We start from the raw sequence: 26107 nt of genomic DNA, 5'->3' as shown, positions 1-26107 counted from the left end.
TCTCCTAGGCTTCTTTTCAGGCTGACTCCTTCTTTCTTTGCAATTCCCTCCTTACTGTTTAATCCAGATGATGGTCATCTGCCTCTGTAACATCTCTGGCTGAGGCCTCATGGTCATCTGCCTTCCTAATGCAACCCGTTTGGGGAAGACACCTTCCAGACAGTTTTCTGTGTTTGATACAACCACACGCACTGTTTAGAGTCACCTTCTCCTCTCAGCAGGGGTTGTTACGCAGGTCAGTTGCCAAAAGGGGACCTTGCGGGCACCCCACGCCAGCCCTGAATAAGGGGGGTGGCCAGGGCAGGGCTCACAAGGGGACCACCTCTCCCGGGTCTGTCCTCAGCCCTGCCAAGTCCACCGCCTCCTCTCTTTCCCCCACTACCCAAAATTCCCTAAACCAAGCCAGGCCTCACTGCAAGGCAGAGGACTCCAGGGTCATCCCAAACATCGCTGGGGGATTCTGGTGGCAGGGCTGGGCCTCCACCCCTCCTCTCAGCCTTTCCTCCCCCAATAAACTTCTGAGGAAGCAAGATCTGCCCCTGCAGGGTGTGGGGCTTCCTGCAGCTTGGGGGGCCCGGTGAGGCCCTTTCCTGGCACACAGGGATGTTTTCAGGCCAGTCCCAGCTCTCTGGTGTTTGCAGTGTCAGCTGCTCCATAGCTCCGACCACAGCACAGCTCTCTTCTACCAGCCCAGGACAAGAAATACTGCTTCGGGCTTTGTGAGAGACCTCCAGGGGCTGCAGACGGGTCCCCTTCTCCACCTGCTGCCCAAACGCTCTGTACCTGCCCCAAGGCAAGGCAGACTTGTGGGGCCTCTCTGCAGAGGACTTGGTGGCACGTGCTCAGGGAGCACCACCCCCTTTGGTGGCTGGTGCTCCCAGTTAGTGTTTGAGGGGTCCAGCTGCAAAATCCAGCATGAAGCTTTCATGTGGTTTGGGTGTCTCATGGGCAGTATTGCTGCCATGGTTGAGGGGGCAGGAGCTCAGCGCACTTTCCCCACCGTCTCCAGCAGCAGCAGCAGCAGCACAGGGAGGACAGGCCGGGAGGGGGCCCTTCAGCAGCTCCCCTGATGGTCATGTCCTGATCTGTGTGCAGAAACGCACCACAATCTCCAGCCAGGTCGGGTGAAGGCCAAGCAGAGGCTCAGCCAGGGCCGGTTGCACCTTGGCTGAGCTCCAGCCGGGGACACAGCCAAGCCCCGGCCCTGCCGCCATCCAGCATGGCCGTTGGCTGGGAGGAGAGGAGGGACGGCCACCCCGGACAGCTGCCCCGGGCATAAAAGGACCTGCCTGTGCCACAGCGGGAGCAGACGGCACCCACCGAGACGAGAAAGGCACTGCCGGAGCCGCAGGAGCTGGGCCATGGAGCAGTACTTCTCAGCCACCCAGAAGATGGAGCAGGAGGTCATGTTTCCCAGCCTCCTCCGAGGGGTCTTCCCGGAGCCCCACGACGCTGCCCCCGCTGCCGACGACCAGAAGGACCTGTACGAGCGCTACCAGCTCCTCAAGTCCATCAAGCCCGTGGTGGAGAGAGGCCTGGGGGCCGCCACCGAGCAGAGCCTGCCCAGCGCCAGCACGCACGAAGCCCCGGACGACGCAGCGGACGCCGATCTGGAAGAGCGCCTCTCCCACCACCTCCACGGCTTGCAGCAGGTGCTCACCCACCTCACCAGAGACGCCAACGCCCTCACCCGGCGGTACAGCCAAATCCTCGAGCAGATCAACCTCAGCGATGGGCAGCCCAGCTGGTGAACCTGACCCCGGCCTCCAAGGTAAGAGCTCAGGCAGATGCAGGGTAACTGGGCAAGAGGGAGCTTTAACACTGGTGTGATCCCTCCAAATGCCAGCAGTCTGAGACCTCTATGCTGGAAGTGGGGATTCATCTCTTCCCATCAACGCAGACCATCCTGAAGGATTGATTTTATAGAGCTGGGGCTGGGGAGAAGGTCTCTCACTGGGCAAGGCACGGACAAAAACACCCTGCATGGCTCTTAGGGGTTATGGCAGGTGCCCTTGCAGAATCGGGGTGGGTGACACGAAGGAGAGGATGCCACCGTCACACATCATCTCTGCCTCTTCCCACAGGCCAACTCGTCCTCCAGGCACCCAGGCAGCTCACCCCCGACTGCTGGTGCTGCACAACAGCGAGGGTTTTGACCCTGGGAGAACCACGTCGCCTGTTGTCCCCGTATGAAGAAACATCTTCTGCCTTTGTGGGGGTCCACCAGAAGAGCTCCAGGGCTCGAGACATTCCTCTTTATTCTCAAAGAGCAGCATGCAGTGACTGCATTGCGCTATTGCACTGAGAACTCCCACAGTCCCTTGTAAATGCTGAACCCCTTCTCCAGCTGGTACCTGGACTTTGAGGGGAGTTTCCCCCACTCCTTGCTAATAAAACTATTGCCTTGAAAGTGCTTCTGAGAGTTGGTGCTTTCCTTCAGGCTGAAGCCCAGCCTGCGGACTTCCCCAGGGTCAGGCAAGGGGGAAACAGCTCTTCCAGCAGCAGCAGCCCCAGGCGAGACCCTGCTCCATCCCGGCAGGGCTGGCCCTGGGCTGGGAGCTCCCGTACCAGTGCCACACTAAGTGGCTGCCGTGGCCATGGCCCTGCTTCAGCACTGGCAGCAGAGCCTGGACCTTTCCTTGCGCCCACCTCACCCAGGATCACCCACTCCCTGCTGCAGCCGTCCCGGCACCCTTCCCTGGCCTCCCACAGGCTTGTGTCCCATCCCGGGCCTCGCCGACACGGGCACCGGTGCCAGGTGAGCTCCGCTCGGCTGGGGAAAGGGAGGGGGGACCAGCGCGATTCGGCAAAACCACTGGGTTTCAGCACCGCAGGCGGGTGAGGCGTCCAGCTCCCACAGCAGGCATTTCCTGGAGAATCCACAGCCAGGGCAGCTCATCCCCTCTGCCGGCGTCCCCGCGGCAGTTTGGCCAGCCCTCTCCCTCCTGCAAGGCCTCCTGCGGCTGGGACGCAGCGGCTGGGAGGGCTGGGGCTGCGGGAATGGGGCTGGAGGGGACACAGCAGGGCCTGCAGCTCTGCGCAGCCCGTGGGGAGCCCCACATCGCCCCACGTCCACACACAGAGCGGGCACAGACCACAGACGTTTCCTGTGGGGTCTGAACATCCCCGGAGAGGAGAGGCCTTGAGGGGAGGCTGGCGGGAGAAGGGCTTCTCCCCGCTCCCGCGAGAGGAGGCAGGAGACGAAAAGCCTCGGGGGCCTTGGCGAGGCTGGTGTCGGGGTGGCCAAAACGCGGTGAGCTTGGCCGCCAGCGAGCCTGGCTGGGTGCTGGCCTCTGCGGGAGCCCCATCTCCTCCAGACCCCGGGGGAAGGGCGCTGAGCTCCTGCCCCTCAACCGCCGCAGGCTGCAGGCAGCAGCGCTGCCCCAGGGGCTTCACGTCATGGCCCCCGCCCCTCCACGGGCAACGCTCGGCACACAGATCCCCCCACATCCTCCCCGGGGCACAGGGGACCCGGCCTGCCTGCACATCAAGGCCTCGGGTCCGTGTAGGCAGGGGCAGAAATGGACCCGCGAGGGCGGCTGCGGCCCCTCCATCCCCATCGCAGCCCGACCCGTCTCGGCAGCGGCGTGCGCGGGGCTGCTGGCGCGCGACCCGCAGGCCCTTCCCAAAATAGGGCCCTGTTTCCACACAGCCGCGAGGCCACGTCGGGACGCGCAGACCGGCCGTTGCCCCACCTTGCGCTCTGCCCCGCGGAGGGGCCGACGCCATCCCCGCAGCCGGGCCATCGCTGCGGCTGCCGGGAGCCCAGAGGCACTGGGGCCCCACCACTGCAGGGACGACCCCCGGCATCGTGGGGGTCCCGGCGGCTGCGCCTGCTCCCTGGGGAGGTGGGGGCCGGAACAGCCCTTTCCACCCGCGGTGCCCAGCGCCTGTGCTGTGCCCCCGCCCAGCACGGCCCCGGCGGCGGTTCCCGACAGGGTATCTGGGCTCTGCTGCAACTGGGACCCACAGCTGCGGGGCTGGACCTGGTGCAGCTCAGGCGCTCGTTGGCAGCCTGACCAGCAGAAGAGGGCTCTCAGCAGCCATCCTGAGCCCTTTTCTTCCACAGACAACACGGACCCAAGCCTTTCACGTGCTCCGAATTCCCGCGAGGCCGAGAGATGCTCATTCCCCCTCCAGCACTGGCTCCCGTCATTCGCACCGCTCCTCCACCTCTCTGAGGGACCCCAGCACACACAGGACTGCGGTGGGACATGGAGCCGCTGCCTTGTAGCTTGGGGGAGGAACTGGGGAGGATTCGTGTCCCAAGTGTTACATAATGAGAGGAGGGAGACGTACCCTGGTTGAGGGGGCAGGAGCTCAGCGCACTTTCCCCACCATCTCCAGCAGCAGCAGCAGCAGCACAGGGAGGACAGGCCGGGAGGGGGCCCTTCAGCAGCTCCCCTCGTGGCCACGTCCTGATCTGTGTGCGGAAACGCGCCACGATCTCCAGCCAGGTCGGGTGAAGGCCAAGCAGAGGCTCAGCCAGGGCCGGTTGCACCTTGGCTGAGCTCCAGCCGGGCACACAGCCAAGCCCCAGCCCTGCCGCCATCCAGCATGGCCGTTGGCTGGGAGGAGAGGAGGGACGGCCACCCCGGACAGCTGCCCCGGGCATAAAAGGACCTGCCTGTGCCACAGCGGGAGCAGACGGCACCCACCGAGACGAGAAAGGCACTGCCGGAGCCGCAGGAGCTGGGCCATGGAGCAGTACTTCTCAGCCACCCAGAAGATGGAGCAGGAGGTCATGTTTCCCAGCCTCCTCCGAGGGGTCTTCCCGGAGCCCCACGACGCTGCCCCCGCTGCCGACGACCAGAAGGACCTGTACGAGCGCTACCAGCTCCTCAAGTCCATCAAGCCCGTGGTGGAGAGAGGCCTGGGGGCCGCCACCGAGCACAGCCTGCCCAGCGCCAGCACGCACGAAGCCCCGGACGACGCGGCGGACGCCGATCTGGAAGAGCGCCTCTCCCACCACCTCCACGGCTTGCAGCAGGTGCTCACCCACCTCACCAGAGACGCCAACGCCCTCACCCGGCGGTACAGCCAAATCCTCGAGCAGATCAACCTCAGCGATGGGCAGCCCAGCTGGTGAACCTGACCCCCGCCTCCAAGGTAAGAGCTCAGGCAGACACAGAGCCCACGGGGACCATGCCAGTGTCCCCGGGCAGCTCCTCAATAACCCAGCAGTTGGGAGTTCCTTGGGGTTTGCCTTCAAATTGGGGTCATAGCCCCAAATGCCAGTAGATGTAGACGTAGACGTAGATGTAGATCCTGGGGATGGGCATTCACCTCTTCCCTTCAAGGTGGAGAATCCTGCTGTATACCTTGTATTGCAGTAAGGGCTGAGGGACAAGATCTTTCACTGCCAAGGCAGAGACTGAAGCGTGTTGTGAGGGTGTCTGGGGTTTTGGCAGATGCAGAATCGGTGTGGCTGTCATGGAGGAGAGGCTCCCACCATCGCGCGTCATCTCTGCCTCTTCCCACAGGCCAACTCACCCAACATGCACCAAGGCAGCTGATCTCTGAGCTGGTCCTGTACTTCCAACAACAGGGATCAGGAGCACCGGAGAACCACGTCGTGTGTTGTCCTCCTATGAAGAATCTACACTGTGAGATCCCTCAGAAAAGACTTCTTCCACTGGTCCATTGCCCAAGATACGCCTCTTTATTCTCAAAGAGCAGCATGCAGACGACTGCATTGCGCTGTTGCACTGAGAACTCCCACAGTCCCTTGTAAATGCTGAACCCCTTCTCCAGCTGGTACCTGGACTTTGAGGGGAGTTTCCCCACTCCTTGCTAATAAAACTATTGCTTTGAAAGTGCTTCTGAGTGTTGGTCACACTTTTCCTTCAGGCTGAAGCCTATCCTGAGGACTCCCCTAGGAGTAGCAGTGCTGCCTCAGCTCGTGGTGGTGGGCACGGCCACTTTTCAGTAAAGGTGGTGGAGGGAGACAGGCCCTTTTCTCACACTCATCTTGCACAGGCTCATCAGCTCATGGGGATGGGGTTCCTGGGACATAGGGGTCCTGGAGCCGAGGGACACCTCTCGCCTCAGAGCAAGTGTAGCTGGACACTTGTCCCTGCTCCAGCAGCACCTCCAGCACACACGAGGGACAGGACAGGATGGGAATAGGGAGCCGAACCAGCAGCCGCAGCTGCAAACAGCTCCAGCTAGCCTAAGGTTTTGGCCTGTGCAAAGCTTCCTCCCAGGAAGAGGCACTTGAGAAAGTACCTCCAGATAGTGCACAGCACAAAAAGGTGCACTGAGTGAAGGCTGCACACTAGGGAATGCAGCAGCAGTGGAGGAATCCAGTCCAGATGTGCTTCTGCACCACGTATTGTGAAATCCAGCATACCAGATCGGTAATTTGAACTGACGAAGAAACTTTGACAATGGTTGCAGCAAAAGTCAGAGTCCTCCTTTTTACCAGCTCCCCTGCTGTCCCCCCAAAGTGCACTGCATTACTGGGACCATAGCTCAGAAAGGGTACAGCAGGAGAGTCACTACCCATCAACAGAAAAGGGAAGGAGGTAAAAGTCTGCACAGATACTAGAAATTTTAGTGTTTTAAAGACCATTTTCAGATGTTTCCTTGGAGATATCAAACCACTGCTGATTTTGCCATATTTACTAAGACAGCCTCAAAATTTTCTTTTGACCTGTGTTTTCAGACTCGAACATTTAAATATATTTGAAAGTACTCTGACCTTCAGACATGCTGAGTGCTTTGACCCTGCAGTGAAATTCAGAAGAGCTGCAGATCCTCAGCATGTCTGGAAAACACTTGGGTTGAAGATGTGGATTCAGGATCGGCAAACCAAGTTGGGAAGTGGAAAGGTTGGATCCTGATCATCTTCCTCAGCAAAGAAAAAGCAAAATGAGAAGGCAAAATATAGAGGTAATCAGTTATGGAGAGCATATAATTTCCTTGGTGGTACAGAAGTTCCTTCACTGCCAGCCTTTGGCTTTGATCCCACTACAGTGTTCTCTGGGGCTAGTTTGGAGTATGCAGGAATCTACTCATCCACTTTTTTTTTTAATGCACTCTGCATAAACAATCTTCCATTTTCACAGTTAAAAGTCTTAATAATTGAAAAAGAGATGAATCAAAATTATTACCATAGTACAAATATCAATGTTACATATACATTGATGATGTAATGTTTAAAAAAAAGAATAATGAAACACTATGTATTTAATCATAACTTTAATTTTATGAAAGAGAGTAATTGTTTTTTCCAAGCCATGTGCATTTGAACACTTACTAACATACAGCCTGTTTATGTTACCAGTATGGAACTGGTTCAGCGGACTGCATCTTGTGACACAGGCTCATAGCAGCTGAAGAAATCCTCAGCGAACAGGATGGAAATCCTCCAAAAGCTCTCCTATTCTTTTCTTTTCTGCAAAAGGCAATGAATGGAATTGGGAAAACCTATTCAACATTTGAGGCAGATTTTAATGACTTCAATATCAAAGTCTTCCTTTTTTTGATCAAAACGTTAACAAGGTCACCAAAAATTTGTCTCTTGCTACCTCTAATGAACTAATAATTTGCAGCATAAAGTAAGTAGGTAACTTCTCTTCCTTTCCAGAAGGTTGAACTGCAGATCCCTATAAAGAGACCTCGCTGCTAAGTGTTCTTTATTTCTACAGATATCTACTGACACAGCACAATGCAAATTATAATCAAACAGCAATAGTCAACTAACTGTATTTTATTGGACAGTACACTAGATTCTTAACCTAACTTCACCATTACATAGCTTCACATATTGACTAGATTTAGTAAAACAATGCTATTTACCAAGGCTCTTTCAAACAACATCAATTAGCTAGCAAGAACCAACTGCACTTGAGCTTCCTGACATTTTTATTTAGACTTTTTTCACCTGCTCTGCTTCTTTTCTGAATATTCGTCACACAACATTTTTAAATCAACATGCACTGCAATCTTGAGAAGCTGAGAACCACACTAGGGACAGCACTCTGTCAACACATCTAAAAGGGAACGACCTTACAGTGGGTAACCTATTACCTCTAAAGGGAAAACTTTGGGGGGCAAGGGCCTTTTCTGACTATAAATTGTATAATGTCTGTAACAGAAAAAAATCTTCATCTTGACTGGGGCCCCTAAATTTTACAAGAATAAAACCAACAAAAAAACATAATTTCTGATTTTCACTACTTTGTTTCTCTTTCACTGGCATAAGTTTGGTCTATTGTGGTCCTGCAATTTTTATACTAAAATAAGCTCTTCAGAGTAAGAGAGGGTCATCAAGGCAGCTGATCTGCTGAGTGAGAATGTCTCTTTTTGTATCACGGGTTTCCTGACTACTGCTGCAATTTACATTGCAAATCAACTGCAAAGTGTGTATGACTTGCCAGAGAGGAATGGATTCTATCGCAGCACATCAACATATTGGTATCTATTAGTGCTTATTAATCTCTACGTTACGGCAGATGAAGGTCTTTCTTAAAATAACAACTCGTTATACCTGTTGCCTTAAAGTCTTCAGGATGTTGCTTTACATACTCGAACAACTCTCTGTCACGTTTAGCATGTATATATTCTGTATGCTTAGTCAGAAAATATCCAACAAACCAGCCCACAGTCGTAAACAGAATCTGGCGGTGAACACCTGGATTATGACGATAAAATCCAAAGCAATCATTCAGCATGAGTAAAAACACAAATAAAATATAATCCCCCAAAAGACCACCCCATCACAACGACAGAAACCTTACGGGCAAATACTAGCGGATCTCTTCCCTCAGCCCTTCCTGGGTCTGGCTAGCCCCATTCCAGCCCCCCCAAGTCCCTGTAGCACCCTTCACCTAGGCAAACCTCCCCCCGGCCCCCCCATCGCCTCCCAAACAGGTCCCCTCGCCTCAGGGCTCCCTCTGCCTCGCAGCTGTCATAGTCACCCCAAATTTCCCCACACCCCATGTAATGCCCCTTTCCCCCTCAACCCTTCCCAAATCTCCTCCAATCCCCCCGCAACAGGACCCCCCACCTCAGGGCTCCTCACCCCCGTAGCCCTCACAGTCACCCCAAATGCCCCCTTCCCCCACCCGCCCCAGTCCCCTTCAAACAACCCCAATCCCAATCAAGGCCCCTCGCCTCAGCACTCCCTACCCTTCACCCCCATCCCTATAGCCCTCATAAACACCCCAAATTCCCCCCCTATATAATGCCCCTTCCCCAGCCCCCCCTTGATCTCCTCCAACCCCCCCCCCAAACAGACCCCTTTGCCTCAGGGCTCCCACCTCCTCACCCCCACCCCAAATCCCCCCCAAATCCCATATAATGCCCCTTTCCTGGCTCCCCAGGCCCCCACCTACGCAAACCTCCCCTCTGTCCCCAACAGACCCCTCACCTCAGCTCTCCCCAGCCCTTCCAGTCACCCCCAAATCCCACCCAGGCTCCCCAGCCCTTCACTTCAGGGCCCCCGCAGCTCTCACAGTCATCCCAAATACCCTCCATATAACCCCCTTCCCCAGCCACCTGATCCCCTCCAGTCCCCCCAAACAGGCCACTCGCCTCAGAGCCTCCCCAGCCCTCACACCCCCCCAAATCCCCCCCAGGCCTCACAGACATCCCAAATCCCTCCGCCCCCCCAGTCCTTCATCTCAGAGCCTCCCCAGCCCTCACACACCCCAAACCCCGAGTCCCCCCCAGCCCTTCCCCTCAGAGTCCCCTCAGCCCTCACAGTCACCCCAAATCCCCCCCACCCCTTCACCTCGGAGCACCCCCAGCCCTCACACACACCCCAAATCCCCCACCAGGCCTCACGGATCACCCGAAATCCCTCCACTGCCCCCAGCCCTTCACCTCAGAGCCCCTCCAAATCCTCCCAACCCCAGTCCTTCACCCCTAATCCCCCCAGCCCTCACACACACCCCAAATCCCCCCTAGCCCCCCCACCACTCATAGTCATTCCACATACCCTCCATATAACTTTTCCTTCTCTACCCCCCCCGATTCCCTCCAGCCCCTCCCCCAAAACAGGCCACGCGTCTCTGAGCCCCCCCCCAGGCCTCACACCCCCCCCCCAGATCCCCCTCCCGGCCCTTCACCTCAGAGCTCCCCAGGCCTCACACACACACCCCAAATCCCCCCGCTCCTCCCAGCCCTTCCCCTCAGAGCCCCCCCACCCTCACACACACACCAAATCCCGCTTAGACCCCCCCGCCGCCCGCACCGGCTCGGATGACAGGCCGGTGGTTGAAGCCGTTGTCCAGCAGCGCCGCCGTCCAGCCGGCAAAGCCCAGCCACACCGAGCCCTTGTTGACGAGCGGCGGCGGAGGCAGCGAGCGCGCCTCGTCCGGCAGGAACAACATGGCGGCGGCAGCGGCGGCGGCGCCGCCGAAGGTGACCGGGCGGCGCGGTGCTGCGCTGCGCCCGTCCGCCGCGCGCCGCCGCCGCGCGCCCGCGTTCCGCCGCCGCCAGGGCCCCCCCGGCCGGCGCGGGTGTTAAAGCCTTTCCCGTCCGGCTGCGCCGTAAACATAGAAAAGTCCTAAGGACCTCAAAGTCTGTTTCTTGAAACTTCATTAGTTAGCTTTCCTCCACAAGAACAAGGTTTGGATATTCCTTAATGGGAGATGCTGAAGCAAACCCAGTTCAGACCTCAGGCTTTACAGCTCTTGAAGGATTTGCATCAACATTGCCCGGATCTGCAACACCAGTTGCATTTTTTTTCAGTAAATGAAGGAAGATAGATTTATCAATTTCAGCATCTCAGAAAGCAACACTACTGCTGTGACAGCTGCTTTGAAAGTCCCAATTATCAGGAAGTTTTCAAGCATTTAATTAAGCATTACAATTCCCCACTCTTGGTTTATAAGCAGGAATGTTTTGAAGCTTTGAGGCAGAAAAGAGAACTGGGAATAAAAATTAAGGCGGCTCTAATCCACTGCAGCCGGTTTTAAAACAGCTACCCGCAAAGAGTATGGCAAAGCAGAAAGCTGAGAAAATGGAAATAGTAGAAACTAAAGGGAAGTAATGGAAACTGGAATAGAGAAGCCTGCAAGTGAGCTCTATCTCACTTACTGTCTCTATTAATAGTTTAAACATGTATTTACTTCATTACAGAAATGGTCTGAAGCTGTTCTTAGTCAGAGCATCCATTCTGATAGCCACCCACTTTCATAACATGATATTTTAACATCCAGGTTTTTCAAAGACCACAAGGAATAACTATTTAATCAATTATCCCCTCTAAAGGCAGTTACTCAATTAACATGGAAGAATTACCTGAAAAAAATCCACCCCTTTCCCCCTCCCACATGGTTTTGCCTGTAATCTCAAGGCTCCAAAAGCGACTTCAATTACTAGAGCAGCATCTTTTAGGGACAAGTACGCAGAGTTTAAAATGAAAGAAGCCATGACTTTTAGGTAGGTTGGACTGTAGATACCTATCACTTTTACAGATTCAGAAGAATCTTTGCACATCATTCTGCAGAGGCAAAGCAAGATTTATCATGTCTTCAAAGTACTAGAGAACTGGTTATGTGGACAGTTGGTCTTTTGGCATTAGCTGCCAACTTCTACGTGAATTTCAAAAGAATGCCATTTTCCAGCCACATGACTTTTACTGGCATTAAGATTACCAAATCAAGGAATTATCCTATCTCCAAAAATAAGTATGACTTAGAAGTATATCAAAACTTCTTTGAAAAGACCATGAAATAGAAAGATCAGAGAGATGCTGATATATTAAGGAACTAATGTAAAGCTTCAGATTCAGCTCTTAGTGTTTGACAAAGCACCTCAGGACAAGTTTTCAGCTAGTTGCTGCTACATTGTTATGGTATGCTTCTGAAGCAGGGCTCAGGCACCAGCTGAAAAAAACTACAAGAGATGCTCAAGACAAACATACCAAAAAAATGTTTATTTACATATTCCACAGTATTCAGTTATTATGCTCTCTTCTACACAGCAATAATCCTTTGTAACTTGCCATACTTTCACTAAAATACAACATTAATGAGAAAGCCAGGGAGGTTTTCTTCAGGACGGAAGTCTGGACGTTTTTAAATAGCCAATATGAACACAAGGTCCTTTCCATTAAGTTTCACAGTTTAGTCACAGCTAGCGGCATCTCACTAAGCTACACATTATTGTCATGAGCTTTTTTGATAAGAGGTATTCTAGTTGTACAGTACAGGGGGTATTGGGAAAAAATGCTCCATTCATGGAGATGAAAGGTAGTTGTACCCCCTGCCTTATCAACAGGTGCATATCCTTATGACAGCTCCTCACAGTGCTGGATGATCCTCTTAATGGAATAACTTGATATTGGTCCCGACAATGTTGCTTCACTCTGCCTTTTGTCTAACAGAAATCGGTTCAGTCAAGACAGAGACATATAGTTTCAGCCAAGCATAGGTGATACCTAGAGCACAGTATACAGAGGTCAGCAACAGAGGGACAAAAGGAAACGTCAGCTTCCAGGGGGTCAGAGGAAATATAATTTCACAGAAGACTTCCAAGGGCACTAGTTGAATGAGGTAGATAGTTTCAAGCCAGTTAAGTAGAGGCCTCTCTCTCCTGTCAAAGAAGAAGAAAAAAAAAAAAAAAAAAAAAAAAAAAAAAAAAAAGAGTTAAAATGTTACTACTAATAACCATTCTGTTTTTCAATTACCATTGGTGACACAAGTGACCACTGAAGAGAGTACTGCACACCACATCACAGTAAGTCTTGAAACAACAATCAGACCACAGAGTTTTCAGTGGGAAAATACGTAACAGTACTTCATCATGTGACTTTTATACCAAGTTCCAAGATAGTTTCAGTTTTGCTGAACAAAGGTAAGTAAAAAACTTAGCAGCTATGCTGCTTCACCCGCATCATTCTCCTGCTGTAGGCATAACTGAACAGAGAGACCTTCCATACTTCATATACACATTTATTCCATGGAAGTTCTAAATCCAAAGACTGGAAGTGTCAGATTTATTTTAAACATCCTCCCTGACCCAACTTTCTGCAGAATTTATGCATCAAAATCTCTTGCAGAAAACATGCAGTACAGTTGTGACTGCAGAGAGTTTACAGAGAATTTGGACGTGCTTTTGGAAGGAATTTGATTTTTGGAAAGTTAGGAACAGGAGACTTGCAAAAGCTCTTGAGCTCTAGACAGCAAATAAGTTCCTGCAGAGCTCCCAGGTTAGAGCCCTTGAGCAGGAATGATTTAAATTCTGGAATAGTAAGGGGGACAGAACAGTCTGATTGAAAGAGGATCACCTATAAAGGACAGATGACTGACTGAGCAAGCACAGCGCTGTGGCATTTCCAATAGCTACTTTATTACAGCTTGGCTTTTTCATGAAAAGTCTGGGAAATGGGAGAGCAGTGACTACAGAGGACATAGTGATAAACCCTATCTTTGATCAAGTGGGTGCAGGATAAGTGGCCCCAAACATGATACTGGAGAATTCAGGCAATTAAAATATGTTTTGACAACCAAAAGATATTTGTTGACAAATCACAGCTTGTCATCAAAACATATTATTCACAGCCTGCCATTTCACACATGAAAACACTAAGCACTACTGCAAAATGCAGTAGTATTTATAACTCCTAGCACAGATAAATAATCTCCAGAGTAGTCAGTTTAATAAATGTTCTCATATTGAATTCAATCCTCACAGGCTACAACTTTGTGCTTTAACAGTGCATTGAAGCAGGTGTGAATTTACCATCTTCTGCAACTACCTGGATAGTTGTCCCCATTCAAACACAACAAGGGTGTTTTATAACAGTCCTGTGCTGAGTCTTGCCTTCTGAGACTAGGACAGAAGTATCATTTTTTGATGAGTAATATTTCAATTTGATATCATCCATTTCCCAACTCATTCAGCCCTGATGACAATACACTATTCCCAGCAACAGAAGTGGTTTCACTCTCAGCTTCAGGAACAGTTTAATTACCTGAATAGAGATTTCAGTGAAGAGAAGCTATAAACAGTAAACAGCAGCATAAGCAGTATTTTAATTGGAAGTTCTGAAACACAAGGAACATTTTAAAAATTAAAGATATTGTAATTTATAAGGCAAAAGCCTAAGTCATACTATTCAAACTCGCATTGTTTAATAATTACTTTCTCCCAACAGAACAAAAAGTCTTACTGCTTAGGACACCTAAGAATAAATACATATTGCACTTATTAATTAATATACCAAGTACTGTAATACATGTACTTGAAATATCTACAAACACACTGAACACTAATTACAATTACAATACATGACATTCCTGAAAGTAAGATCTCTCAGGACTGCAGCTTCTCTATTGCAAACAAGCACCATCATCAGACCAAACAGAGAATGTCTAGGTCTGGACTATGCTAGAAGGATGGAAATCATTACACAGAAGTTGCAGTGTTGTAGCTGTTATGGTCTAAGGGTTAAGCAAAGCAAACGGACCTTTAATTAAATAAAAATGGAGGGGATGGGGGAGAAGGGAACAGTTTTTGGTCGCAAAGACAGATGTATTCTGTCTCTGTGTATCCTAATCCAACTTAAAATGGATGCTGCTTCAGGATTTTTAGTTTAACATACAAGAACATTACTGAATTTAGAATCACTTCTCAAGCAACAACACTTTCGGTAGAAGACAGCATGAAGTCAACTGGACAACAGAATCTGTCGGGTTTAATTTCATGTTGTCTATATCACTATTGCTTCACATGATTATGTTAGACAAGGGGAGATTTCTAGAACTGTGGCAGAACTAGGGATAACAAATACTGACTATGACAATTTCCCCTCTCTCTGTATTTCATCTTGAAGCCTACTGCTCTTCCTCCATTTTTTAAACAATGTTTCCTTTCACCAATTGGAGAGTCTGGATTTAGGGAAACATGCTGACATACAGCCTCTTACAACTTTCAGCTTTTTACATAAAATAATCCCAAATATTACCTACATGTCACCTCTGTGAAGAAAAAGAAAAAAAAAACCATGAAAGCATAGAAAGAAGGAAAACATTTTACCTGGTGATGTGAACAGCAATGGAAAAAGTGAAAAATGCCCTGTGGTTGTCAGAATTAAATAGATGCCAGCATCCTTTGCTCTCTGAACAGACAACAAGCTAAAATGACAAGAATTTGTGTTACACTTTTGTCTTTCAGAAAATAAATTTATTTTCAGCTACACAGCACACAAATCACAGAAGACAGACTGAAGAACAGGTCAAATGGGGATCAAATGGAGCCCCGGTTTCTCTGAATATTGGGCCTTGTGATGGCATCTCCTTCTTCCAAGCCAGATGGCCTGTGATAAAATGCATGAGAGCGCCAGCCAGGAAAACCAGCCCCAGAAAACCACATTTCCACTGAACATCAGTATCAGAAAGTCCTGAAGTTTTCCACAAACAGTCTTTTTCCTTCGCCAGCTGGCTGCAAACACTGTCACCCCTCCTTCCTCTCTTTTCTTTTGTGTTGCCAGTATAATTCCTCCCCTCCCCAAATTCCTTTTGCAAAGGTTAGAACATCACTATAAATTTCCGAGCAGACCAAAATAAAGGTTTGCAGCAATACTGGTCAGTCAGCTTACAAACTATATCCTTACTTCAACCCTAAACAGGCCCAAGTGCCTTTGGTAGCAACTGAATACTGTTTTTGTTGAGTATAGTACAAAAGGTCCCTTTTCTCAGTTGGCTCCTAAACAATCTACCTAACATTTTAAATATTAACCACAGCACTCATTCAGTACCAGTTTGATCTGCCCAGCAGCTATAAGACTGCAGTATTTTTACGTTTGTCCCTGCCAGGGTAGATCTCAAATCCTAACTATTCAAAAAACCTGATCAACTTCAAATGCTTATGAAGAATCTACATATTTCATCTACTAAGTGTCCGTCTTCATACTTCTGTTCCTGAAACCAGGCTTGAACTAGCTGCGGTCATAGGTTTTATGTCAGAGTTACAGCAGCCTTACTCAATAGTTCAGAAACATGAGCCATCACATCTAAAACAGCGACTATAAGCCAGATGTCAACAGATTCACTTCTGGTCATACTCATCGCTATGCCTTCTTGGCATACGTAAATGTCTCAGCACCCATTCTTCCCTCTCACTCACAGTACTAGTTCTAAAAAGTAGTTGTGTCCAACTATGAAAACTCTATGGCACACAAAAAAACCACTCTTTTCCAGTTGTATGGATGGTCAAATTTAATCAAAAGAGATGCTGGGGCAGGATTTTTGTTCACCAAATTTAGACTTGGCTTGCCAAATTTGAGTATGACAGTAATGCCCAACTGTTCAAGACAGGCAACCAATTAATTTTTCTCTTGAAAAGGCAAGGCCACAAGACATACAATAAACAGGTCTTGATTTTTCTGGTGCAGTGGATTTACTGCACAAAGGCACTAGTCGCAGTGCAAGAAAAGTGACCTTGAGAAAGCAGCCTGCTTTCAACCACCATCGAACATCAGCAAAACCTTTTATCATGCCTACTCTCAAACTATCGCTATGGAAGGGAGGCTCTAAGGGGGACCTGAATGAATCATTTTAAGGGCCACGTGGCCACCCTGTCTTCCACGAGCACAGTTTGAAAGTTTTCTGTGTAATGCCAATGGCAATCAAGGGTGTGAATCCAAATGCATTGATTTCCTGTTATTTTATGGATCTTAATACACCTTAATTTTCAAATGGAGAAAGAAGAGAGTACACAGTGGGTAGTCTTGTCCATCAGACTTCTAAATTGATTGCTTAATAGTCTCAAGATCGTGCACTTTGTTCATTCTTCCGCTCATTTTTAAGTCAATATAAATTCTAAATAGAGTTTCTAAGTAGAAACAATTTTAAGGTAGATGTCAATACTTCCTAGTATTTCGCAGAAGATTATTGTTTAACACCACACTAGTTCTCTGCGTATACTACTTTACTAGTGTCATCATGTTCTACTTCTAAGAAGGCTGCATTTTATTGGTGGCCGAAATTAGTTCTGCCAGAAGTGCATTAAAAACTTTTCAGCCTGTAAACATGTTAATTCTCTGAAATATACTGAAAACTAAGTGATCCTCTTTTGAGGATTCTTCAACAAGTGGCTGAAGGTTCAGATGGCAAATTACAACTTACACAACTCACTTACCTTAAAGGCAGAATAGCAAGAAGTATTGCTTTTTCATGCACATGCCAGCCAAACATGAAGGAGCTCAATGCACAAAGAACAATGCACTGAAGAAAGCCTCTGGGCCCTTGAGGTTTAAACCAAAGACAGAAAACAGAGGGCTAGAAACAACAGGCAAAAACAAGACTTCAGTGAAAAGCTTAACAATCCCGAACACAAGCCACTGACCACAAGAGCTTTTATAATGTTAATAAACACAACCGAACTCAGGTTGTGCTTGTATGGCGCAAGCACTGCATAGCATGGGAGGAAGAGAGTCTATCTGGGTGCATAACAACTGCTGCCTGAAAGACTTCCGTCTTCCATCAGTAACAGGAAGACTTCAGTTGCACAGCCAACTCCTTGTTGTTTGTGTTGCAAAAAACATCTTTGAATCTAAGCCACTAAACTTATTTCATAGAAGTTTCTACCTAAGGGTGCTGAAACAAAGATACTTCTAGTCAAAGGCTAATACAATTGCTCATTAGAACAAAAAAGACTTTGTATCCAGTTAATTACTTAATGAGCCTTCAATTCCTTGCTTTTCATACAGAGAACACCGTGCTTAGCTATAGCTCATACTGTTAGGAACACAAGTTTCCCAAACAATTCCATCAATATCTCTATTCAATTCTTATCTCTTGAGTACTGGTTCAACTACCTGCTATCACAAAAGATTATTTCTAGCTCAGTATGCAGAATGGTTTTGATCTAAGATTGCTTTTATTAATCTCTTTACTGCTCTAGAGCTGACATAGGCCATAATTTTTGGTCATATTTGGAGAAAGTAATATCATGTATAAAAAAATACATTGCTTCACGATTTATCATAATCACATTATTCCAGGGCAAAAAAACATCTTACAGGAAATAAAGTCTCACATGGAATGTATGCTAATCAAACAAAAGCCAGTGAGGACAGGACATATGCTAATCAAACAAAAGCCAGTGAGGACAGGACACATGAAGTTTACAAAACCATTATTTGTTCTTACCAATATTGATACTAAAGTACAGATTAATGTTGCTAGTGGAGTCACAGAAGGGAGCACAGTATGCTGAAATTCTTGAACCAACCCTCCTGTCATTGAAGCTTTAGGAATTTTTGTGGGGTCAAGAAAGTTATACTTTAAACCTGGAAACAAAAGAAAAAAGCACAAACTGATAAATGTTAAAGAAAATAAAAAAGCTGTAACACAGACCTGAAGTAAGTATATGGCTGAGCTTTTTCTTTTTTAAAAGATGACAGAGACAGAAGATTGATTTCTGACCTAACAACCAGAAACCATTAGCATGCACTGCATTATGTTGATTATCAAGAGATTTAAGGCAATCTGAAAATCTAATTTGCTATCTGGATTTCACATGGGGAGGGAAGACTAAAATCCTGAGAGCTACATCTGCAAATAAGCACCAAATATTAAGATTAGCATACTGTACCAACAACTGTTAATGCTTTATCCATGGCATTGTACAAAGCCCAGAAGTTAGGGGCCCAATAAGCATGGCAGAGGCCTCGCTTGAAAGGAAAGAGCCGCGAAATGACTTGAGGCAGCTGGCCCTAAAGAAAAAAAGAAAGAATGAAAGAAATGGCCTTTTTAGATAAGACATGGTGTATATTTTTATAACGCTACATTTTCTAAAAGTTCAGGGGATAAAAGGTGAAAAAGGAATCATTACCAATACTACAAAGGGACCCAATGAAAGAGCAGAAACAAGACAGACAATCAATCCCATGAGAGTTACATGAAGAAAGCTGAAACTTCTCCACTTCAGGGATCCATCTACAAGAAGCAAAAAGATTATGAATACAGATAGCAGGACAAAATGGGGAGGGGGACAAAACATTCCACCCCAACAGCAAATTGCTAGCACATATACAACCTTTATATCAATATACTTACCCCTTTATATCAATATATTCAATTGCTTCCTTCAATAATAGTTACACTCTTCTTTATATACTATTACACTAAGGAACTTGGGCATCAGCAAACTGGGATACAGCTCTGTATCAAACACTACTTATACAGGACAGTGGTAATTTTTGAACTAGATCACAATCAGGCTTCAGTTTCTCATGGATCAGCATACAGCTGTAAGTAGAAGCCTGTGGCAGGAGTTACTGCACATCAAGAATATGTTGCGTGAGAGACTAAGAGGCCTGAAACCAAAAATACATTGTGCTACCTTGAATATGGGGCTATTTTTCTTGATCAGTAAGTTGCAGACTATTTAAGATCTTACTGAACAGAAAAATCATCTATTAAATGATAGGAAACTACTGTTTAGCATGAGATTAGTATGACCTCCAACTTAGTAGGACTGTATCTTTACAAGCCCTTTTTCAGACTGAATTATTTTCTTAAAACCAACTCTTGTGATCTGCCCAGCCACTGCCCCCTGCAGAACTAAACCTGTATTTGTTTGCTTGCAACTATCCTTATTTTCAACATTGGACAATCCTATCATGGCATTGCTTTGATGATAGGTTACATTTCTTTCATTTGTGTTCTTCATTAACTTACGCCCTTTTACTTCTTCCGCACTGCAGATCCTGCATTATACAGCCTTTAGCTATGTTCTCCTTCAAGAGATGTGCCTTTTCTGTTCATGTGAGGAATATCAAACATTTCTCTGTGCTAAAAATGGAGAGAAACTCAAAGGCAGACTTTGGAGCCTCTGACACTATCTAATCATTCCATATTTACTCAGAATACTTCCTACAGCTTCAAACTGCCATCTGCAGTTGGTTCATGTTGGCTTTACTCAAGAAACATGAATTTTACAGAAACAAGTATACTTTAATAGATCTTTCCAACTCTACTCCCCAAGCAGAATTTGTTTCGTTTGACCTACGGCCATCTTGTTACAAAGATAACTGCTCGTCTTCTGTCTTCCCTAAACCCCACTAATTAACATGATCTGCTCCCCAAAGCAAGTGAAGAAACATATACATCTTACCTGCGTTATTTGCAGTAAAACAATACGATCGCAACAAATAAATGCCATATGCTGGGGCAACATACACGTAGATGTGTTTGAAATGCAGAAGAACCGCAAAAAGAAGAGCACCCTCCAAATATCTTTTCTAAAGGAAGAAACAAAACAAACCCCAAGCTTTTCAACTCTTCCCTTTGTACAAGCTTTTAACAGTAGTCCTATTGTGCTCTTCAAGTAACAGAGCATTCATCATAGGCATAAAGCTAAATAAGTATTTTCTTCATTACAAGTCAAAATTACAAAGTAAATACTGTCACACACAACAGGTATAGAGACAGAAACTATTTTTTCACACGATACTTGGAAATCGGAGGAGGTCTCATCTTTCTGCAGCTCAGAGAGATGTCTTCTAAGGAGTGGTGTCTTATGAGGAGATAACATGGCATGAAGCCATGCCACATTGTTTAGGTGTAACATGCAGTTTAGCTTTTTCATGGGAAACAGGAATGCTGCACCATCAGCAAGCAAGCGTTTATGGCGAGTTCCAATGTCTCCTCTCCCCCCAAAACTTAACAAGTAATTAGACATCCACCTTAGCACACCTCAACTTTGAACCACTCCCATTAACTGCAACATGAGCAGCACAATGAAGTGAATTAATGCACCAAAACACATATGATATGACCAGAACAGAGCCACTCAAGCTTACCTGACATAGTCGGGCAATGGAGAGAAGCATCAGCCCAAACAGAAAGCCATTGTATTGGAAGTGAATATCTGAATCTGAGTCAAGAAAGGAATAAAGTAAGGTCTCTTTACTACTGTCAGTTGCCTGGAGAGATTCAAATGTATAATCGAACTCAAATTAAAATGGAAATTTAAACTTAAGTTTACTCAAAGTGGACACAAAATCTCACTCGCAAGTACAGACACAGGATCCACTAACACTATCGGGATGAAATAAAGCAACTCTTAATAACAATCTGAGTACAGACATTCTGTGCAATTCATGTGCTATCATAGTAATCTTTTATTTATTTTGGTTTTATATGTTAAAACTTCTTGGCATACCCTCATTAATCAAATTCTCCAGTTTTTAAAGTTCTTAAGTATTAGTATCTGCCTGGCATTGTATTAATGGTTGGAGATGGTAACTTCATTTGCCACTCACAACCTGTCAGCAGGCAATTCAGACATGGATTGTGAAGGCCAGTGCCCCAAACTATAAAACTATTGTCATTTCCTCCTCTGTATTCCTTCTTTAGCCAGATTGATGCACATTATGTTGAGACTGACTGACAATACTTAAACTTTCCAGAGTTATTTTTATATCCTCTTAAGTAACTAATTCTCATGCAGAATAAATCAATTCAGTATAACTTGAACATAAAACACTTCGAAGACTTTCCTTGCCATGGGAGAGACCCAGAACCACACCCAGGAAAAAGGCTCTTCCCAAATATTTCTGTAGGCAGGTGGAGAAGGGGCAGCCAGCAGGAAGAGATATGTTGCTGTCAAACTGGTCCTCCTAGAGTTCTGGCAAATCAGATGAAAAAAAAATTTTTTTTTCATTTTGCCAAATAATAACTCTAATGAAAACATTAAGTTTTTCAGCTTAAGTTTTCAGCCCACGACAGCCAGTAACTTTACTTTTCTTTTTTTCTATGACAGAAATAATGTTTAGGGTTTGTACCAAATGCTGTAACAGGTTAAAAAACAAAACCAATAAACTATGATTTGAAAGGATACGATCCACAATTAACAACCCAAAATTCCACAAAAGCAGAGCAGCGAGAATAAATGTTGGTTTTTCCATAATATCCTTTCCTGCTCGTTTTCCATTTACACATCTGCAGCATCTGAACAAGAGCAGTATAAAAGGAAAGATTAATTGAAACAGCTAACAAAAAAAAGTTGTTGCTTTTAATAATTGAAAAGTGCATTTAACTTGAGGATATCTACTTTATTAGCACAAAATGCAATAATAAAACTCTTGCCAAGTTCACCAAACCAAGAGAATGTCATGAGTAAGAGTTAATGAATAAAAGAATTTTAAAGTGAAATAATGTAGTATTTTTCACATGCTAAAGCTTATGTTAAGTAATTTAAGGAGTCTCAGGATTATGTCTTAACTTGAATAATAAAAACCCATATAGTTGTCATAGCCTGTTTACTATCAATTTCTCATGCATGAGCAAAGCATTGCTGTGTCTGGAGACACTATACCAAGTTATAGTCAAAGTCCTCAGGTAGACATTAACCTATTCCTGTCTCCCCTCAAGATTATAAGCTGTATTTCTATTGTTTTAAAATATCTTATTACTTCTCGGTGTGAAACCACATGGTCTGCATTATGCTGAAGGTGAGGTTAGATTAGATTAAAAATTCAGGGATGACTTGTATTGAATTGGTGTAAGTAGTGCCGTTTTAAAAGAACTGGCTCATTCATGCATCTTTGAGCCAGAACAATGAAGAAAAAAAACCCCCACAAATCAAAGCTAGCCTACTTCAGATACAGAAAGTAAATAAAGGAGTTTACATGCTGTAATGCAAGAACAGATAACTTTGCCTGTTTTATGCCATCTGCTCAAAAATCTGGGTAGAAAGATTATTAGAACCAAATCATTGTGGTAGGCAAGACAGCAATTCCCACAACATCTTCCTCCATTCTACATTTTAGGTATAAGATGAATGCTTCCCCTTTGCAAAACCAGGGAGTTAGAAAAACAAAACAACCCCCCCCCCCCCACACACACACACACAATACTAGCAGTTAGACTTGGAATAGTCAGCTCATTAGCATGAATACCCAAAACACTAGATTCGCTTCACATATTTGATCATAAGGGCATTTCATCACAAGTTTCCTTCACACTACTAACTTGGAAGAGTAGAGCGATAAGAGAAGTAGTACGAAAACACAGTTGGGCTCACCCAACCTGCCCTCAAGTCCTACAAAGTGAACCCAACAAGACAAACACAATACCTATAACATGTGTGAAAAAAACAGCTAAAGTCTGAATGTGTACAAATCCAATCATACATATAGCAAGAGCACGTCCAGGAATAACAAAAGAGGCAACTTTGCTTTAGCTCACACTCCCAATTTCTCTTAGAGTAGGTTAGAACAATTTTGATTATCCATGTATTTACAAGCTCATTTCTATAAATAACTTCTTGTTGCTATTCTAGAAAGTCAAGATTTTAAAAAGACTACCCGCTCTCCCTAAAATTAGAACATTAAGACTTACTCACGAACTGCATATATAAAAAGGATATCTGTAAAGATGACAGAAAATCTTTGGAAGAAGATGGTTGCATGGCTGGAATAATTTAGATTTTGGATAACCAACATTTCTGGGTCAAAGTACTTGGCAATGTGTGAAAGTGCATATTCAAACCAAGCAAAAAATGGTGGATAATCCAAGGTCCATTCTGAAGTAGCCTAAAAACAAAAGGAGATCAAATAATTCAGCATTTTGAACAAGGTATGCTATTTAAAAACCATCATATACAGTTTATCATAGCAAGTCAGTCAACACATTTTATCTCAGTAGCGCTTACTCAACAGAAACTCCTTCACAATAGAAGTAACCAGCTTAACATGATATGAGCTTTTCTGCTGAAGTACTGTTAGAAAGATGGGATGCAGCACCACAGAATGGTTGAGGTTGGAAGGGACCTCTGGAGATCATCTACTCCAACCTCCCTGCTCAAGCAGGGTCACCTACGGCACATTGCCCAGGACTGTATCCAGGTGGCTTTTGAACATCTCCAAGGATGGAGACACCACAACCCCCCTGGACAACCTGTTTCAGGGCTCAGTCACCCTCACAGGAAAGAAGCTTTTCCTCATGTTCAGACGGACCTGCCTGTGTTTCAGGTTGTGACCGCTGCCTCTCGTCCTATTGCTGAGCACTACTGAGAAGAGTCTGGCCCCATCCTCCTCACACCCTCCCTTCAGACATTTATACACATTGATAAGATCCCCCCTCAGCCTTCCCTTCTCCAGGCTGAACAGGCCCAGCTCTCTCAGCCTTTCCTCGTAAGAGAGATGCTCCAGTCCCTTCTTCATTTTAATAGCTCTTTGCTGGACTCACTCTAGTAGCTCCATTTCTGTCTTGTACTGGGGGAGCCCAGAACTGGGCACAGTGCTGCAGATGTGGCCTCACCAGGGCTGAGTAGGGGGAGGATCACCTCCCTCCACCTGCTGGCAAGGCTCTTCCTAATGCACCCCAGGATACCACTGGCCTTCTTGGCCACAAGGGCACCTTGATTTTTCTACTAATCAAGATATGTCCATGAGCCAGCAAACAGTCTTATTACAGTCTCAAAGTTATTTTTATTCATTAGTTAGTGAATCCTACTTTTAATAAAACTTTATCAAGACCACTATCATTTCATCCCTTTCCATAAGGAGGGTTAGGTGCATTTACTATGATATCTACATATCGTACATGACAACAGCTAAGGAAGGAGCAATTCAAGATTACCACGCAACTTGCTCCTTTATTATACAGTCTTTCCAATAATCCACATTTGAATTGTCTTTTGCATTTCACCAGCATAAGAGCTAGCAGCTGTCCCGTTTTTTTTTTTTCTTACCTGAAAGTTACACAGGGCCAACAACCAGTATGTTCTGGCACCACTGTTACCAATAGCTGACAAGGATCAGTATTCACAACATGTACTTTCTGCAAATAAATGGCCTTCTCCTCTAGCATACAAATAGGCTGACACATGCCTGTAGCTTACACACAGTTTAAGAAAAAAACAAAAAACTTTTCCCCTCCGCCCCCAGGAAAACTCAACTTACTTCATAGTACCACTGAGAGAGCGGCAAGTTGTGAGTGATGGCAAGCCAATTCCTATGTACTTCAAAGTCTGTGGAATGACTGAAGAAGGTTGACATTAGAAGTCATGTATACGCACTTGAAGGAGAAACATTTTTGAGTTTATCACCACAGACAGACAAAAAAAGCCTATGTAGCAGCTGCTGTAAAGCTGATCTAAGAACTTTGATCGAGTAAATTTGAACAGTACCAGAGAAGCAGCATGAGCTTGTACCAAAGACACACATGGGAAACCATAAAACAAGAAGTATTTATAGGTCAGCTTTTTGACATTAATACCAAAATTCCTCGTGTTGACTTTTAAATCTCCTTTTAGAGAAATAACAAGTTACAATTTTTAAATCTGCATGAGTAAGTGGTTAACATTAAAGTGTTTCAATTAAAATGCGTGAATGATTTAGCACGTTTAAAGATTCTGGATCTACAGAGGCTACAAGTGTGTAGATCTACAGGCTACAAGTGTGTCCAAACACAAAACAAAACTATGCTGCTCTGAGAAGGCAAAGTCAACACCAGAAAAAGCTCCTTACTCTGGAAAAAAGAAAAAAAACCTTTATGTCGCTAAAAGGACAAAGAGGCAGCATCATTCAGTAACAGCCTGCCTACAAAAGACATCACGTTAAGGAAATAAAAGCCTTCACTTGGTAACTGAGCGTGTTCTTACTGAGGTTTCACAAGAAAGGCAAACCAGGAGGAGGATTTCGAAATGCAGCACCCCAGCTGGGAGCACGAGCGCTGCCGCACCGCTCACTGCTCAGACACCGGGGAAGCGCCACAAAGACCTGCCAGCTCCTGACGAGAGGGCGAAGCCAACCGCGCCCCCGCTCCGGCTCGGCCCCGGGGAGGGGACTCCCGAGCGGCCGAGCGGGCCGCACCGCAGCCCCGAGGACGGAGGGAGGGAGGGAGGGGAGCTCTTACTACGTGGGGATGAGGAGGCACTTGAGGAAGGACACGCCGAGCGCCAGAGCGCGGAACCACCGCCGACCCGCCGCCGCCGCCATTGCGCGCGCCGCGCTGACAGAGCCGCCGCGCATGCGCCGTGACAGCAGTAGCCCTCCCGCGCCGGCCGTTTAAACCGCCCAGCGCCGGCCGTTGCGGCGCGTGCGCAGACGCCGCCCGGGTCTCGCCCGCGCCGCCGCCTCAGGGGCTGCGCTGCGTGGGGGGCGGCGGCGTTGTGGGGCCGCTGGGGGGCTGTG

At 46.7% G+C, this 26107-nt stretch overlaps 4 protein-coding genes across 4 annotated transcripts; 2 read left to right on the top strand and 2 right to left on the bottom strand.

Annotated features, from left to right (window-relative positions):
* The first annotated feature begins 1296 nt into the window (after positions 1 to 1296).
* On the top strand, positions 1297 to 2413 carry LOC135327183 (mid1-interacting protein 1-B-like). Its single transcript, XM_064505196.1, has 2 exons — positions 1297 to 1771; positions 2085 to 2413. Exon 1 carries the CDS (start codon positions 1362 to 1364, stop codon positions 1749 to 1751), a length of 390 nt encoding a protein of 129 aa, XP_064361266.1. The 5' UTR covers positions 1297 to 1361; the 3' UTR covers positions 1752 to 1771; positions 2085 to 2413.
* Positions 2414 to 4654: 2241 nt separating this feature from the next.
* LOC135327182 (mid1-interacting protein 1-B-like) lies at positions 4655 to 5819 on the top strand. The gene is made up of 2 exons (XM_064505195.1): positions 4655 to 5109; positions 5484 to 5819. The coding sequence occupies exon 1, from the start codon at positions 4700 to 4702 to the stop codon at positions 5087 to 5089; it is 390 nt and encodes a 129-aa protein (XP_064361265.1). The 5' UTR covers positions 4655 to 4699; the 3' UTR covers positions 5090 to 5109; positions 5484 to 5819.
* A 1367-nt stretch (positions 5820 to 7186) lies between these two features.
* NDUFC2 (NADH:ubiquinone oxidoreductase subunit C2) lies at positions 7187 to 10415 on the bottom strand. Its single transcript, XM_064505194.1, has 3 exons — positions 10202 to 10415; positions 8495 to 8638; positions 7187 to 7399 (listed from the first exon to the last, which is right to left on the bottom strand). The coding sequence occupies exons 1-3, from the start codon at positions 10338 to 10340 to the stop codon at positions 7350 to 7352; spliced, it is 333 nt and encodes a 110-aa protein (XP_064361264.1). The 5' UTR covers positions 10341 to 10415; the 3' UTR covers positions 7187 to 7349.
* Positions 10416 to 11875: 1460 nt separating this feature from the next.
* Positions 11876 to 25912, bottom strand: ALG8 (ALG8 alpha-1,3-glucosyltransferase). The gene is made up of 13 exons (XM_026096137.2): positions 25830 to 25912; positions 24875 to 24953; positions 23310 to 23503; positions 21808 to 21917; positions 20768 to 20835; positions 20080 to 20206; positions 18796 to 18899; positions 18556 to 18676; positions 18111 to 18250; positions 17098 to 17237; positions 14995 to 15092; positions 13931 to 14003; positions 11876 to 12549 (listed from the first exon to the last, which is right to left on the bottom strand). The coding sequence occupies exons 1-13, from the start codon at positions 25910 to 25912 to the stop codon at positions 12318 to 12320; spliced, it is 1569 nt and encodes a 522-aa protein (XP_025951922.2). The 3' UTR covers positions 11876 to 12317.
* Positions 25913 to 26107: the final 195 nt, after the last annotated feature.

The sequence above is a fragment of the Dromaius novaehollandiae genome, chromosome 1 (assembly GCF_036370855.1).
Source record: "Dromaius novaehollandiae isolate bDroNov1 chromosome 1, bDroNov1.hap1, whole genome shotgun sequence".
Taxonomy (NCBI): Eukaryota; Metazoa; Chordata; class Aves; order Casuariiformes; family Dromaiidae; genus Dromaius; species Dromaius novaehollandiae.
The sequence above is the reverse complement of the archived record's forward strand: the minus strand, read 5'-3'. Positions and strand labels throughout refer to the sequence as shown.